This window comes from Miscanthus floridulus, chromosome 18 (genome assembly GCF_019320115.1).
Source record: "Miscanthus floridulus cultivar M001 chromosome 18, ASM1932011v1, whole genome shotgun sequence".
Classification (NCBI taxonomy): domain Eukaryota; kingdom Viridiplantae; phylum Streptophyta; class Magnoliopsida; order Poales; family Poaceae; genus Miscanthus; species Miscanthus floridulus.
This window is the reverse complement of record NC_089597.1, coordinates 3639046-3655260: the sequence shown is the minus strand read 5'-3', so window position 1 is coordinate 3655260 and position 16215 is coordinate 3639046. Positions and strand designations below refer to the sequence as shown.

General features: G+C 41.2%; 1 protein-coding gene and 1 pseudogene across 3 annotated transcripts; both read right to left on the bottom strand.

The window, feature by feature from the left end:
• Window positions 1-734: 734 nt before the first annotated feature.
• Window positions 735-2720, bottom strand: LOC136522424 (uncharacterized). Of its 3 annotated transcripts, XM_066516243.1 has the most exons (5): window positions 2589-2720; window positions 2057-2109; window positions 1461-1940; window positions 1060-1379; window positions 735-935 (listed from the first exon to the last, which is right to left on the bottom strand). In XM_066516243.1, exons 1-5 carry the CDS (start codon window positions 2664-2666, stop codon window positions 910-912), a joined length of 957 nt encoding a protein of 318 aa, XP_066372340.1. In that variant the 5' UTR covers window positions 2667-2720; the 3' UTR covers window positions 735-909. The 3 variants fall into 3 exon arrangements, with proteins under 3 accessions (XP_066372340.1, XP_066372339.1, XP_066372342.1); XM_066516242.1 differs by having other exon boundaries at window positions 735-1379; XM_066516245.1 differs by having other exon boundaries at window positions 735-1379; window positions 2552-2656.
• Window positions 2721-13533: 10813 nt separating this feature from the next.
• On the bottom strand, window positions 13534-15483 carry LOC136522838 (uncharacterized; annotated as a pseudogene).
• Window positions 15484-16215: the final 732 nt, after the last annotated feature.

Genomic DNA, 16215 nt, shown 5'->3' with positions numbered 1-16215 from the left:
TTACCTAACATAGTCTAGAGCAGGAGCGAACGGTGGTTTCGCATTAACTAAATTATAAAGTTGAAACATGATAAAATCATAAATGGATTTCAAAGCAGTGTAAGAACACACCCATCTCTCTAAACATAAACTATATACTTAATTTTTAAAACTTAATTTTTAAGATTATAGTCCGTGCAGAGAACGGATTGATACACTACTATCTATTATTGAATCGACGATCAAGGCGTATAACCGTGTTTGTTTTGCATATTTTACCCGTTCAGTATGGACGACGTTCAGGTTTAAACATGGCTAGGTAACAGGGTAAGTATGGACAACCTTGACGTAAGAAAGCTCGGAGTGCATTCTTTTTCCTCAATATTATATAGGCCTTACCCCTGTTGAACTCCGGGAGGGATTAAAGCAACTTGGTATTGTTAGGCAGACCAAATGTACGAATTATTAGAAAAAACTGTCAGCTAGAAAAGATACTTGAAAGAGATTCCCAACCGGCTCCTTTTTTTAAAGGAAAATGGTCCCCTACCCTTTAACCTGTGCTTTCCTGGGTGATGAAAGAGTACCCCCAGTGGTGGGATCGGGGTTAGAAGAGTACTTCAGATATAATCACTCTCATAAAACTCAAGTGTGACAATACTTCAGATATGTATCTGCAAGTGTTTCGGAAGAATATTCCGAGCGTTGCTTACTGATGCAATAGAGATTGTTTATAAGAATCAGAGATTAAAGGATGAATGCAAACTCAATGGCAAGTCAAGTTTACAGCATAATTTTAGAGTTTTAGGGCGATGTTTTACTTTTTACAGCACACTTTATAAAGCTGACCGGCTTTGCCTTCAGAATTGACGAGACAAGAGAAAGCAACTAGCCTATTACATAAACCAGGCTCCAGGTAAGCATATCACTCCATCACCAATTCACCATAAACTTCTGCACTGAAGATTGAAGAACATTAGCTTACCATTACCAACCCATGGAAATGCAGAATACATCTTTCATCTGTTTTGCAGCAGAACGGCTAGCCGAACTTGTTTTCGATGTCAGTGTCTTGGAGCTCACCTTCCAAGTGTAATTGTTTCTCCATGGCGATGAGCAGCATGGGCCATTCACAATACAGAATTTCCTCAATATCGTCATCATGGCCGTACTCATGCAAGTGGCTTCTTACATTTCTGTTGAGACGCAGTAGACCGATTGTGGTCCTTTTGTACTCGTTTTTAACATTTACAACCCACTGGTTGATCTTTGCATTTGCCATGGCAGTATCCAACCAGTCGTTCTTGTAGGGGAGATTGTACAGTATTCTCTTCTTCTTTGCTCGTTTTTTCTGACCAAGATAATTGACAATTCTATCGTGTAGCATCAGGAAGACCTCAGTGCTGTGAACACAAGTAACCAAATGAGCCTGTGGTGACAACAACAAACAGTCAAAGATGATAAAACTGAATAAAAATAAATACCGGTTTTTCAAGGGCAGCAGAGCAGCATTGTTTACAATCAAGAACTCATCTTCCGTCGTAAGGTTGTCCTTCGTCAAGAGCAAGAGGAATTGACTGTAGTCCGGGGGCAATTTGTTGATATCGCCACCGGAGATACTAATCAACTGCTTGAGCACCCAGGACAGGTTCGTGTAGTCATCCCTCACACGCTCATTGCTGAAGCCTTCGCCAGTGAATCTGGCCCCCCTTAGCTTGACATTCCCAGTGCTCCCAATCCAGACGTTGGACACCTGCAGAGGAGCAGTGAGGTACTTGCAGACCGAGTGCTGGCTCCTCAGTATCAATGCAAGTTTTCTGCTAATCCTAGTGGCTTCGTCAGATAATCGCCAGAATGTCTTCGTTGTTCCTAACACCGGCACCTGGATCAGCATCGCGTTGTCCTTCGCATAGCTCATCGCGTCGCGCAGCCTCTCGGCAGAATACTCGTCGATGTCCTCAGTGCTATGAACAAAGAGAGAAAAATGAGTCTGTGACTACAGACAATAAAACTGATTCGGACGGAGCAGCGACATGTTTCTCGCAATTATCTGACGAAGAAACAAAGGCCAGCATCTCACTTGTATTGATACTGAGAAGCCACCACTTCGTCGCCAATTTTTGGTCCAGCAGCCTGCCGAAAATACCCAATCAAGCACAAGAAACCGAAACATTGAGGTGAAAAAATTGAAAGAACTTCTCTGGTCCCAGTAGAAACAGATTTCCTTTTTTTTGTTTATAAAAAAATTCTCTTGGCACGGGAAGGTCGTCAAAGGCTGAGATTCACTCATATTCGTAGACTAAATTAAGGCAGGCACACATAGGCGATCTACATGATCTGTTAGAGGATGACCTTGCATGCACGGATTCGACTCCTTCAAAGAAATTATAACCTTTGATCATCTCAACCGTGGATGCGGTGGAAACTCAACCAGATCAACATAAGATAGTAAAGTCGTAGCTTACTGCTTACATGATAAAATTGTGATTTTAGCAATCATCTTTTCAATAAAAATTATTGCGATATGGCAGGGATGCAAAAGGGGAGGAAATGAAGGAAGAACACCATATGTTACCGGCAGTACTTATGTTGACACCGATGTGGATTCGAACCTGGATCAGGGCGGCGGCGCCGACGGCAAGGCCGAGGCCAATGCCGACACCTACGCCAACGCCGAGGGTGTTTCCCATGGAGGAACACTGTCTTTGCTTCTTGTTTAGCTACCGAGCTCAAAGATGCGGCCAGACGTGAGGGAAGAGTAAAGTAAAAGGGCTGAGAAGAAAAACAAAGGAGACTAGACCGGAGACTGTTCATGATGGGATGGCAAGACAGTTGGATTCCCTTCAGTTACTTTGGTACATTTATACATTTTATTAATTGAAACACTATTAGATAAATCTATATTTCTTAACTGAAAAACTATTATATACATTTTTATTGGTAATAAAATTTTAATAACTCTATATTTTATAAAACAATACTACTACATATAATTCTTTAATAAGAAATTTTAATATTTTCTGTAGCGAAAGAGGTTAATAGAGACCAAAAGTAGCTATGAACTCCTTGATTTCTTAACTCCTTAAGCATAAACAGTATGACCTAAAATCCTTTTCTTTAATACAATAAAAAGAGACTTTTAAATAATATGTACAATAGGCATAGTGTTTCAGTTTAACTTGAGGTTAAACTCAAAGTTGTAATCAAAATCTAGATTCATGATGCCATAAATCAATATTATAGCTTGAGCCATCATAACTTAAACTAAGATTTCAACAAAATGCATTTTGAAGGTACATGGAAATGCCATGCAAAGAGGAAAAACTATGAATATAGATGAAAAAAATGCATCTTGTAATTGTTAATTTATCACAAGAAGACAATGATTACATAAGTTTTATATGTGTATTGTGTTAGAAAATAAATGAACAGAAAAATTTGCAAAGGGAAGTAACTTTTATTAGTAGTAGGTATTAAACATAAGGGGCCCTTATGTTCTTAACCTTGTTTTGAAGTATAAATGTGATTTTACCTTCATTTGTTAAACTTTGTGATTTTGTCTCTTCTTTTTCAAAATGAAGGCATATAGTTCATCCTATTACTAGCTTAGCTAAACAAAAACTAGTTTTCCCATGTGATTTGTTTTTTAGTACCCGGTGATTTTAACCTCTATTTTTAATATCAAATATTTGAGATACCATTTAGAAAGAATTTTCATAGAAAAAATTGCAAATATTTCAAATCTATGGCCAGGTTTAACAAGCTGCACAAGCTTAAAGAACTATCGACGGAAGCCAAAGGGTTAGGATAATGTCAAGGTCAAGGGTAATATTATTTTTGTCACATCCGATTTTAAGAACAAAATCAGCACACCATGTGTATGCTGCGACGTTATTAGTTTATAGCAATAGAAATATCATAAAAATAATGAGTAAAAAAATTCTTTATTATAGAGTTGACTCAAAGTCTTTAACATAGTTCAATAATAAACGTCCATAAAAGATAACAGTAGTGAAACTCCATTCTCCATAGGTAATCGACCGGGGAACATGTATGTCTAGACCTCCAAGAAGTCATCTAATTCTCAACAATCTCCTGCTCTGAGTAGCCATGCATAATTTTGCTAAAAGAACGTAATAAGACAAGCGTGACCACAATTGTACTCAGCAAGTGAGAGAAAATAAATAACATGCTTAGGCTCAGACAAGAAAATAACTGGCTTGGTTAGAATATTGTAAGCTTCTTAGAGCAAGTATAGCAAATTGCTATAAGTTCACGGTCTCGTACTATGTTGCGTGAGATTTTACTAATGTGGAGGAAAGAGAAAGATGCAGTTGTTTCGTGAAACAACTGCCTTATGAGCTAAAATTTAGAACTATGGGACAACTATTGACTGTACCATTGTATGAGTTGGTGTTATGCAACTCACAACTTTATTTTTATTCTATGCATAAATTAAGAAATTATGGGTTAATACGAGACAATTTAAAAGACAACCATTGTACATGTCTATTAAGTCGTCTTAAAATTACATGGTACTATATGAGACCGTCTACGAGACAACGCCAATGTACTTCCTCTTCATTTGGCATGTTTTATTAGCACCTAATTACTACATGTAAGTCTTTCCAAATATTTTAAATCTAATTGAAGTTTAACAAGTTTTATATGTTGAACCAACCATCAACACAAGCCTGAGGGTTAGAATCAGGATCAGTGTCGTCTTTCATTTGTATTTGATTTTTTTTTCTTTTAGTTTATTTATTTTTCCTTTTACCTAACATAGTCTAGAGCAGGAGCGAACGGTGGTTTCGCATTAACTAAATTATAAAGTTGAAACTGATAGATTGTTACAGGATCAACTAGCCATAGATCTAGCACGTGTACTTACATTTAGAATAAATGACGAGTCCTAGCACATATACTACGAGATTAACAGATAGAGTAAGAGAGACAGAGGTTGAGGAGGTATAAACCATCGGCCGCCTTCGTAGAAGACGAGCTAGCCATAGGGTTGCTTGATGGTGGTGCTGTGATGCCCGACGGTGAAGGCTCTGTTGCGGTGGCGACAGTGCAGAGGCAGTGGTAGCCGGTGGCGGAGCTTCCCATTGCTGGCAACGGCCCCTCTCTAGATCAGCTAGGGTTTAGGGACTGTAGGTGGGGTGTCTGGCGGCTCAGGTGACCTCATCCCTTGTACACCGGCCCCCACCTCTCTTTTTTTGGCGCTGTGCGACGGGGACCCACCAACCATGGAACGGTTAGGCGCCCTCGATCAGGGCACGGATCCAAGGGCCCAATTGGCCGTTGCCAATTGGTTGGAGATCATCTAACATTCTCTTCCTTGATCTCACCTTATGACTTAAACTCAACTTACTTACTTTATCTTGTTCCTATTCCATCACAGATCAGTGTATAGAGCGTGGCTCATCGTCACGGTCAGTTGCCATTAGATTAAACAGCTACAATGCACCTCTCTGTTTTAAAACAAATTCTCAACTAGGCCCTTATTGTCCAGAAATCATAGGCTTTCCCTTAAATCCATGCCGGCTAAGTGTTCTCTGAACACGCTGGGTGGTAAGCCTTTTGTAAGCGGATCCACGAACATCTTTTCTGTTCTTATATACTCAACACTAATTATATGATCTTGGACTTTATCTTTCACAACATAATACTTTATATTAATGTATTTGGTGGCACCACTTGACTTATTGTTGTGAGCATAACATATTACTAGATTATTATCGCAGTATAATTTGAGTGGTTTATTTATGTTGTCTACCACTTTCAACCCGAGCATGAATTTCTTCAGCCAATTCACCTGCCCTGTGGCCTCATAACATGCTACAAACTCGGCATACATTGTGGACGATGTAGTGACGGTTTGCTTTTAGCTTTTCCACGATATAGCTCCTCTTACGAGAGTGAATATGTATCCTGATGTGGACTTCTGTCATCTCCCGGATAATCAGAAATTGTATACCCCTCTATGTGCAGGGAATCAGATCTTCTGTACGTTAGCATGAGACCCTTCGTACCTTGCAGGTAATGCAAAACTTTCTTTACTAATTTCTAGTGTTCTATTAATAGATTACTCTGATATCTGCTAAGTAACCCAGTAACAAATGCTAAGTCAGGACGAGTACACATTTGAGCATACTATAAACTTCCAACAGCTGAACTATATGGAACCGCTTTCATTTGATCTATCTCATATTGGTTCCCAGGACATTAAAATTCCCCGTATCTATCGTCTTGACTATGGGAGCAGGTGAAGACTTACAATTTTGCATACTGTATTTCATTAGAACTTTTTCTAAGTATGCCTTTTGTGATAATCCTAAAACCCTCTTTTCTCTATCTCGGTGAATCTCTATTCCTAGGACGAACAAAGCTTCACCGAAATCCTTCATATCAAACTTCGAGGACAAGAACTTGTTTGTTTCTAGTAGTAGGTTAACATCACTACTAGTGAGCAAGATGTCATCCACATACAAGACTAGGAAAATGTATTTCCTATTCTTGAACTTTGCATAAACGCAATTGTCCTCTATATTTTCTTGAAACCTAAACTTTCTTATTGTACTATCAAACTTCAAATACCACTGTCTTGAAGCTTGTTTTAATCCGTAAATGGATTTCTTCAGTCGACATCCCATATGTTCTTTTCCTTCCATAACAAAACCTTTCGGTTGTGCCATATAAACATTTCCCTCTAGATCCCCATTTAGGAACGCCGTCTTTACATCCATCTGATGTAATTCTAAATCATAATGTGCTACAAGCGCCATTATGATTTTGAAAGAATCCTTACATGAGACTGGAGAAAATGTCTCATTGTAATCTATGCCTTCACTTTACGTGAAACCTTTCACCACAAGTCACGCTTTAAACCATTCTATATTCCCTTTGGAGTCATGTTTAGTTTTGTAGACTCATTTACAACCTACTATCTTGGCTCCTTTAGGAATTGTTTCTAAGTTCCAAACACCGTTGGTTTTCATTTATTTTATTTCATCTTCCATGGCTTCAAGCCACTTAGATGAGTGAGCGCTTCTCTTGGCTTCTTCAAATGAGGTGGGATCACCATCCATTTGAAATTCCTCACATTCATAAACTTCATAATCATCAGGAATGGTTGATCTCCTGACTCTTTGAGACCTTCTAGGGGCCTTGTTAGATGACGCTTGTTCTATATGAAGCTATTGTTGCTCTTCCTCATGTGTGACAACGGGTTCTAGGGGATCCTGAACGACAGGTTCCTCATGTTTATTCATTGTTGCCACAGGAGAACTAACAACAGGTACTGTTACTACAGTGTCTTGCACTGTTGGTACAGCAACAACATGTAGCGTGAAGAATGGCTCCTGAACCATAGGAGTGGGCACATATACCCGCTTCTCTTCAAAACTAATTTCACGTGCTACCATGCTCCCCCTGATCATATCTTCCTCCAAGAAGACAACATGTCTTGTTTCTACAAACTTTGTTTGTCTGTCAGGACAATAGAAGCGATAACCTTTTGACTTTTCTAGATAGCCAATGAAGTGGTAACTGACTATCTTGGAGTCTAGCTTCTCTATGTTTGGGTTAAATATTTTTGCCTCAGCTGGACAACCCCACATACGTAAATAGTTTAGTGAGGGTTCCTTTTCTGTCCACGACTCATACGGTGTTTTTGGCACCGACTTATTTGGCACTCGATTAAGAATATGAATGGCGATTTTCAACTCCTCTATCCATAAACTTATCGGTAAAGAAGAGTAACTTATCATGCTTCTCACCATATCCATTAAGGTATGGTTGCGTCTTTCAGCTACTATGTCATTTTCCTGTAAGAACCTTGTAAAAGGTCTAGGAACTTGGCCATATGGGGTGTATCGACCGTAGTACTCTCCCCCATGGTCGGACCTTACTACCTTAATCTTTTAGTTGTGCTGATTTTCTACTTCAGCCTTGAATATTTTAAATTTATCCAATGCTTCCGATCTTTCCTTAATTGGATAAATATAGCCAAAACGAGAATAGTCATCTGTGAATGTTATAAATAAATCATAACCATCCACACTCTCCACAGGAAAAGGATCACAGATGTCTATGTGAACTATTTCTAAAATTCCTACGGTTCGTTTAGCATCTTTCTTTATTTTCTTAACATACTTTCCTTTTATGCAATCTATGTATTGTTCTAAATCTGAAAATTCTAAAGGCGGAAGAATTGATTTCTTAATCAATCGCTCTATGCTCGCCCTCGAAATATGGCCTAAACGATAGTGCCATAATTTCAAAGATATATCATGCACTCTCTTCCACTTATTTGTTGCATCCATAGACGAGGAAGCATTCTCATTCTCAGTGCTCACATCATTCACATTCTTAGAAAGTGATAATAAATAAAGTTTGTCTTATCGGAAGGCAAGACCAACACACTTATTATTAATCACAATCTGATATTTGCTATTACCAAAATGGCAATCATATCCATCATTATCTAATCTTGAAACACTTATCAAGTTTCTATGCAAAGAGGGTACATAAAGAATATCTGAAAGCTATAGTCTAAAACCATCATTTAATTCTAGAGATATATTTCCAATGGCTTCAACTTCAGCTTCAACTCCATTTGCAACTTTAATTCTTCTTTCTTCTCTTTGCAGGGTCCTCCTCGTATGGAATCCCTGTAATGAATTTACAACATAGACAGTTGCACCAGAATCAATCCATCAAGTAGATTTTGCATAACTTAAATACAAGGATTCATCTATGAATGTAATGAAATCCTCACCTCTCTTCAGAAGGCTCTTTAGGAAGTCTGGACAGTCCCTCTGGTAATGTCCATGCTTCTTGCACCATTTACACTGGTCCTTCTCAACTTGAGCATTGTTGTTCTTTAGATGGTGGTCATTCTGAGGGGCTTTCCCTTGAGGTTTGGCATTCTTATTGAAGTTCTTCTTCTTGTTGTCCTTCCCAGGGTTAGTAGAGTCACCCTATAAGGATTTTAGCCTCTCCTCTTCTTGAACACATATTACGATGAGCTTCTCTATATCCCACTTATTGGGCTGCATGTTGTAATTAACAACAAAAGTTTTATATTCCTTTGGCAAGGAAGCAAAAACCAAATGAATCAGGAACTCATCCTTGAGCCCCAAATCTATTGGCTTCAGCTTCGAAGCCGTGTTGCTCATCTTCAGTATGTGCTCTCTAATACCGCCACCAGTGTATTTCTCATTGAATAATTTCTTGATCAAAGTACGGGCATAAGCCTTTGAAGAGCCAGTGAATTGACTCTCCACTTTCTTAAGATACTCTGTGGCGGTATCACAATCTAGGATAGACCCTCTTATCGCATCTGAAATTGTGGACTTAGCCACCATCAAGCACTTGCGGTTTGAAATATCCCATTTCTTACGTTCAAGGTCATACTTCATCTGCACTTCTGCATGATCTCACTGCCGAGCAGTGAAATCAGCATCAGTCTCATTATCTTCCCTCACCGGGTCCACTGACTTAGTCGGACACGGGGAGGTAAGCGCTAGGTTATTTTCAGACAGCGCAAGTGCTAGTTCATACTTCTCTCACCATACCTTGTAGTTGCCCCCTTCAAGAGGCCATATGTGCGAGATAAAAGCCATTGGGTTGAGTCCTAAAAAACACCGTCAGAGATAGTGAGAAAATATGGCATCATAATTGCATGCTTTAATTTAACGTTGGTCAAAATTTAAACATACAACATTCTTATACACTAATTCTACATCACCGTTGGGCAGAAATAGAATTAATGTATGAAAAAACTTATGAATAAAATTACAATATTGTTATCATCAACGTTGGTCAGAAAATAACAACATCATAATTAACTTAAACAAATATTACTACTCCTCCAATTAAAATTTTTCTGTTGGTTCAAAAATTAATCAGAGGATAAACTAATCATTGCAGCAGAAAACTCATACTTAATTGGTGAATTTTACCCACAGGAAAATTCTCTTTACTAATTTTATTTGAGCCATTAATCAGATACCCAGAAAAAAAAATTCTTTGGAATTTAGAAAATGAAAAAGGGCTCAAAGCATCACTGTTTACTCGGCCCAAGCAGCAAAGCGGCCCAGCCTGCTCTGCTCTCGCGCGCGCTGCGCCTTCCTAGGTCACAACCTGAGCCTAGGCCAGCAAAGCCGCCCGCCGTGCACGCCTGCCTGGGCCGAATGCTGGCCCAGCAGCTCTCAGCCGTCGATGCAGATCGGACGGGCACGCGGTGATCTCAGTGGATCAAAACCTCACGACCGGCGCTCTCCCCTGAACCCTAGCGTCATTCTGTCTCCCTCCCCTTCCTCTCTCAGCACAGCGAGCATCAACCACTGAGTGAGAGCTGAGAGGTGATGGCGCCGTCGTTGGCCCCCTAGCCGGCACGCGCCCTCCCCAGTGGGTGAGCGCGCCACCGTCGAGCGGCCTAGCCACGGTGCCCTTGGCTAGAGCTCGCGCAAGCCCGATGAGCAGCAGTGGCTTGGCCTTCTTCTCGCACGCCGATGAAACGGCAGCGGCGAGGTAAGCTGTCTCCCAAGCCCTTCCCCTTCTTCTCTCTGATTGGATCTCGCTCTATTCTTCTCGGATCTTGTCTGATTAGGGTTTAGGGTTAGGGTTTGGTCGAGTTAGGGTTAGGGTTAGGGTTTGAGTACCGTTCTTCTTCCTCGAGCTGTCTACGCGAGTTAGGGTTAGGGTTCAAGTGTGTAAGGAAAATGGACCCTAGGCCCATTTACTTTGGATTTTGGTGTTTGATAACAACACAACCAAATTGGACTAATGAATTTGCAAGTGATTGTTTTGTAGTCCAATAGGGTGCAAGACATGACTTAGACAAAAGCGATGTGATGATCCGATGATAAACACCATAAGCAGGACCTTAGAAGCACAAGAGAATACCCAAGATATCAACCAAGTCCAAGCACGAAGATAGGAACCAAGCCGGACGCAAGATCACGAAGAAACGTGCTCACAGAGGTGACCGGACGCTAGACCGGACGCTGGCGGAAAGTGACCGGACACTCCGATCAAGAGGCTCAGCAACAGCAGGCGTCAGCAAGCAGCGATCGGATGCTAAGTACTAAAATCGACTAGATGCACCGATGGTACTGTTCATCATCACCGGCAACACATTCAGTACTGACTAGACGCTGGCGGCGAATCGACCAGCCGTAGGACTACAGCATTCAATCGAGTACAGAAAGGTTCTAGAGCGGCACGCTTCCGGTGGCATATGACCAGACGCTGGCAGCGTCCGATCAGTTGATCGTGGCTCTAACGGTCGGGACGATTGGACGTGTTCGATCAGGACGACCTGCGCGTCCGGTCAGTAGCAGAAAAGCGGGATTCCGTCCCCAACGGCTACTTTCTCAATGGGGCATATATATAGACCCCCAACCGGTCATTTGAGTGGTGTGGAGCTAAGGAAACATATCTAGGGTGTTGGTACACCATTTTAGTGATCTCCACAGTGCTTAGTGTTTCATTAGGTGATTAGCATAGATGCTTTGCGAAGTGCTTACGTTGATTAGACCACCGCTTATGCGCTTGCTCTAGGTTTAGGCCTAGTGTTTAGTGAGGTTTGCAAACCTCTTACTACTCGGTGCTTGCGCACAACATTGTTGTACATCAGAGGGGCTTGTAGTCTTACGAGATCACACCAACCGCGTTTGTGGTGTGGCCGCCACCGTGTACTAGAAGGAACAAGGCCCGCGACATTTCGACCGGAAGCTTGATAGTGAAGACGGCAGGAAGCATCCGGGAGAGGCTTGCCGGAAGGCACGTCGGAGACCCACTTGCGCGTGGGGAAGGCCCAAGGCTATCCACGGAGTTACCCGATCGGGAGCTTGACCCTTGCGATGGATTCCTTGCGAGGGGCTCCAATGAGAACTAGGGAGAAGCTTGCGCGCTTCTCGATACCTCGGTAAAAATACCGAAGTCATCGACGGGAGTTTGTATATCTCTACCTTGCTCTTTAGCTTCCGCATTTACATTGTTTACATTACTCCTTTTGCGGTAGAGATAGCAATTCACAAGCAAAACCGTAGTTGCACATTTAGATAGTTTATCTTTTGCATAGATTTTGCTAAGGTTAGAAAAGAGACCATAATTTAGAATCAGAATTTTATGTTGCCTAATTCACCCCCCTCTTAGGCGTCACGGTCCCCTACAGAGTGCCTTTTCAAAACCGAGACCCTTTCTTATTCTTTTTCTTCACCCGATTTGGGTTTAAGGTTCGATGAACCCTCCGCTTAGATCCGAATCGGATCTCTCACCTACTTTTAATTGTTGCTACTCATTTTTCTACCCCGATAAGCTAGATCTACGCCTAGTTAGGCGACTGATACCATTGATAGATTATTATAGGATCAACTAGCCATAGATCTAGCTCGTGTACTTACATTTAGAATAAATGGTGAGTCCTAGCACATGTACTACAGGATTAATAGATAGAGTGAGAGAGAGATGGGGTTCAGAAGGTGCAAACCATCGGCCGCCTTCGTAGAAGACGAGCTGGCCATGGGGTTGCTTGACAGTGGCGCTGTGATGCCTGGTGGCAGTGTAGAGGCGGCGGTGGCCGATGGCGGAGCTTCCCGTCGCTGGCAACGCCTCCTCTCGAGATCGGCTAGGGTTTAGGGACTGTAGGTGGGGTATCTGGTGGCTCAGGTGAACCTCGTGCCTTGTGCCCCGGCCCCCACCTCCCTTTTTATGGCGCTGTGAGACGGGGGCCTACCAACCATGGAACGGTTGGACGCCCCCGATCAGGGCGCGGATCCAAGGGTCCTATTGGCCGTTGTTGGAGATCATCTAACAAAAACATGATAAAATCATAAATGGATTTCAATGCAGTGTAAGAACACACCCATCTCTCTAAACATAAACTATATACTTAATTTTTAAGACTTAATTTTTAAGATTATAGTCCGTGCAGAGAACGGATTGATACACTACTACCTATTGTTGAATCGACGAAAGGCGTATAACCGTGTTTGTTTTGCATATTTTACCCGTTCAGTATGGACGACGTTCAGGTTTAAATATGGCTAGGTAACAGGGTAAGTATGGACAACCTTGACGTAAGTAAACTCGGAGTGCATTCTTTTTCCTCAATATTATATAGGCCTTACCCTTGTTGAACTCCGGGAGGGATTAAAGCAACTAGGTATTGTTAGGCAGACCAAATGTACGAATTATTAAAAAAAACTGTCAACTAGAAAAGCTATTTGAAAGAGATTCCCAACCGGCTCCTTTTTTTAAAGGAAAAATGGTCCCCTACCCTTTAACCTGTGCTTTCCTGGGTGATGAAAGAGCACCCCCAGTGGTGGGATCGGGGTTAGAAGAGTACTTCAGATATAATCACTCGCATAAAACTCAAGTGTGACAATGCTTCAGATATGTATCTGCAAGTGTTTCCGAAGAATATTCCGAGCGTTGCTTACTGATGCAATAGAGATTGTTTATAAGAATCAGAGATTAAAGGATGAATGCAAACTCAATGGCAAGTCAATTTTACAGCATAATTTTAGAGTTTCAGGGCGATGATTTACTTTTTACAGCACACTTTATAAAGCTGACCGGCTTTGCCTTCAGAATTGACGAGACAAGAGAAAGCAACTAGCCTATTACATAAACCAGGCTCCAGGTAAGCATATCACTCCATCACCAATTCACCATAAACTTCCGCACTGAAGATTGAAGAACATTAGCTTACCATTACCAATCCATGGAAATGCAGAATACATCTTTCATCTGTTTTGCAGCAGAACGGCTAGCCGAACTTGTTTTCGATGTCAGTGTCTTAGAGCTCACCTTTCAAGTGTAATTGTTTCTCCATGGCGATGAGCAGGATGGGCCATTCACAATACAGAATTTCCTCAATATCGTCATCATGGCCGTACTCATGCAAGTGGCTTCTTACATTTCTGTTGAGCCGCAGTAGACCCATTGTGGTCCTTTTGTACTCGTTTTTAACATTTACAACCCACTGGTTGATCTTTGCATTTGCTATGGCAGTATCCAACCGGTCGTTCTTGTAGGGGAGATTGTACAGTATTCTCTTCTTCTTTGCTTGGTTTTTCTGACCAAGATAATTGACAATTCTATCGTGTAGCATCAGGAAGACCTCAGTGCTGTGAACACAGGTAACCAAATGAGCCTGTGGTGACAACAACAAACAGTCAAAGATGATAAAACTGAATAAAAAAAATTTCAGGTTTTTCATGGGCAGCAGGGCAGCATTGTTTACAATCAAGAATTCATCTTTCCTTTTAAGGTTGTCCTTCGTCAAGAGCAAGAGGAATTGACTGTAGTCCGGAGGCAATTTGTTGATATCCCCACCCGAGATCATAATCAACAGCCCCAGGACCCTGGAAAGGTGCTTGTAGTCATCTCTCACACGCTCAATGCTGAAGAAACCTTCGCCAGTGAAACTGACCCCCCATAGCTTACATTCCCAGTGCTCCCAATCCAGACGTTGGACACCTGCAGAGGGGCAGTGAGGTACTTGCAGACCGAGTGCTGGCTCCACAGTATCAATGCAAGTTTTCTGCTAATCCTAGTGGCTTCGTCAGATAATCGCCAGAATGTCTTCGTTGTTCCTAACACCGGCACCTGGATCAGCATCGCGTTGTCCTTCGCATAGCTCATCGCGTCGCGCAGCCTCTCGGCAGAATACTCGTCGATGTCCACAGTGCTATGAACAAAGAGAGAAAAATGAGTTTGTGACTACAGACAATAAAACTGATTCGGACGGAGCAGCGACATCTGTCTCGCAATTATCTGACGAAGAAACAAAGGCCAGCATCTCACTTGTATTGATACTGAGAAGCCACCACTTCGTCGCCAATTTTTGGTCCAGCAGCCTGCCGAAAATACCCAATCAAGCACAAGAAACCGAAACATTGAGGTGAAAAAATTGCAAGAACTTCTCTGGTCCCAGTAGAAACAGATTGGTCCAGGAGGATCCTCTGTCCCTTTTGAAGAAAGAACAATCTCTTGTATTTTATTTTCTTTTTTTGTTTATAAAAAAAATCTCTTGGCACGCGAAGGTCGTCAAAGGCTGAGATTCACTCATATTGCTAGACTAAATTAAGGCAGGCACACATAGGCGATCTACATGATCTGTTAGAGGATGACCTTGCATGCACGGATTCGACTCCTTCAAAGAAATTATAACCTTTGATCATCTCAACCGTGGATGCGGTGGAAACTCAACCAGATCAACATAAGATAGTAAAGTCGTAGCTTACTGCTTACATGATAAAATTGTGATTTTAGCAATCATCTTTTCAATAAAAATTATTGCGATATGGCAGGGATGCAAAAGGGGAGGAAATGAAGGAAGAACACCATATGTTACCGGCAGTACTTATGTTGACACCGATGTGGATTCGAACCTGGATCAGGGCGGCGGCGCCGACGGCAAGGCCTAGGCCAATGCCGACACCTACGCCAACGCCGAGGGTGTTTCCCATGGAGGAACACTGTCTTTGCTTCTTGTTTAGCTACCGAGCTCAAAGATGCGGCCAGACGTGAGGGAAGAGTAAAGTAAAAGGGCTGAGAAGAAAAACAAAGGAGACTAGACCGGAGACCTTCATCAATATGACTGTTCATGATGGGATGGCAAGACAGTTGGATTCCCTTCTGTTACTTTGGTACATTTATACATTTTATTAGTTGAAACACTATTAGATAAATCTATATTTCTTAACTGAAAAACTATTATATACATTTTTATTGGTAATAAAATTTTAATAACTCTATATTTTATAAAACAATACTACTACATATAATTCTTTAATAAGAAATTTTAATATTTTCTGTAGCGAAAGAGGTTAATAGAGACCAAAAGTAGCTATGAACTCCTTGATTTCTTAACTCCTTAAGCATAAACACTCCTTGATTTCTTAACTCCTTAAGCATAAACACTCCTTGATTTCTTAACTCCTTAAGCATAAACAGTATGACCTAAAATCCTTTTCTTTAATACAATAAAAAGAGACTTTTAAATAATATGTACAATAGGCATAGTGTTTCAGTTTAACTTGAGGTTAAACTCAAAGTTGTAATCAAAATCTAGATTCATGATGCCATAAATCAATATTATAGCTTGAGCCATCATAACTTAAACTAAGATTTCAACAAAATGCATTTTGAAGGTACATGGAAATGCCATGCAAAGAGGAAAAACTATGAATATAGATGAAAAAAATGCATCTTTTAATT

What these genes read in the sequence shown, in the direction of transcription:
- LOC136522424 (XM_066516242.1), bottom strand. Translation starts at nt 2,666, where the DNA reads ATGGGAAACACCCTCGGCGTTGGCGTAGGTGTCGGCATTGGCCTCGGC. An exon ending in GCGCCGCCGCCCTGATCCAG is followed by an intron (nt 2,110 to 2,588) that starts GTTCGAATCCAC and finishes TATTTTCGGCAG; the next exon opens with GCTGCTGGACCAAAAATTGG. An exon ending in CTGCTGCCCTTGAAAAACCG is followed by an intron (nt 1,380 to 1,460) that starts GTATTTATTTTT and finishes TTGTGTTCACAG; the next exon opens with CACTGAGGTCTTCCTGATGC.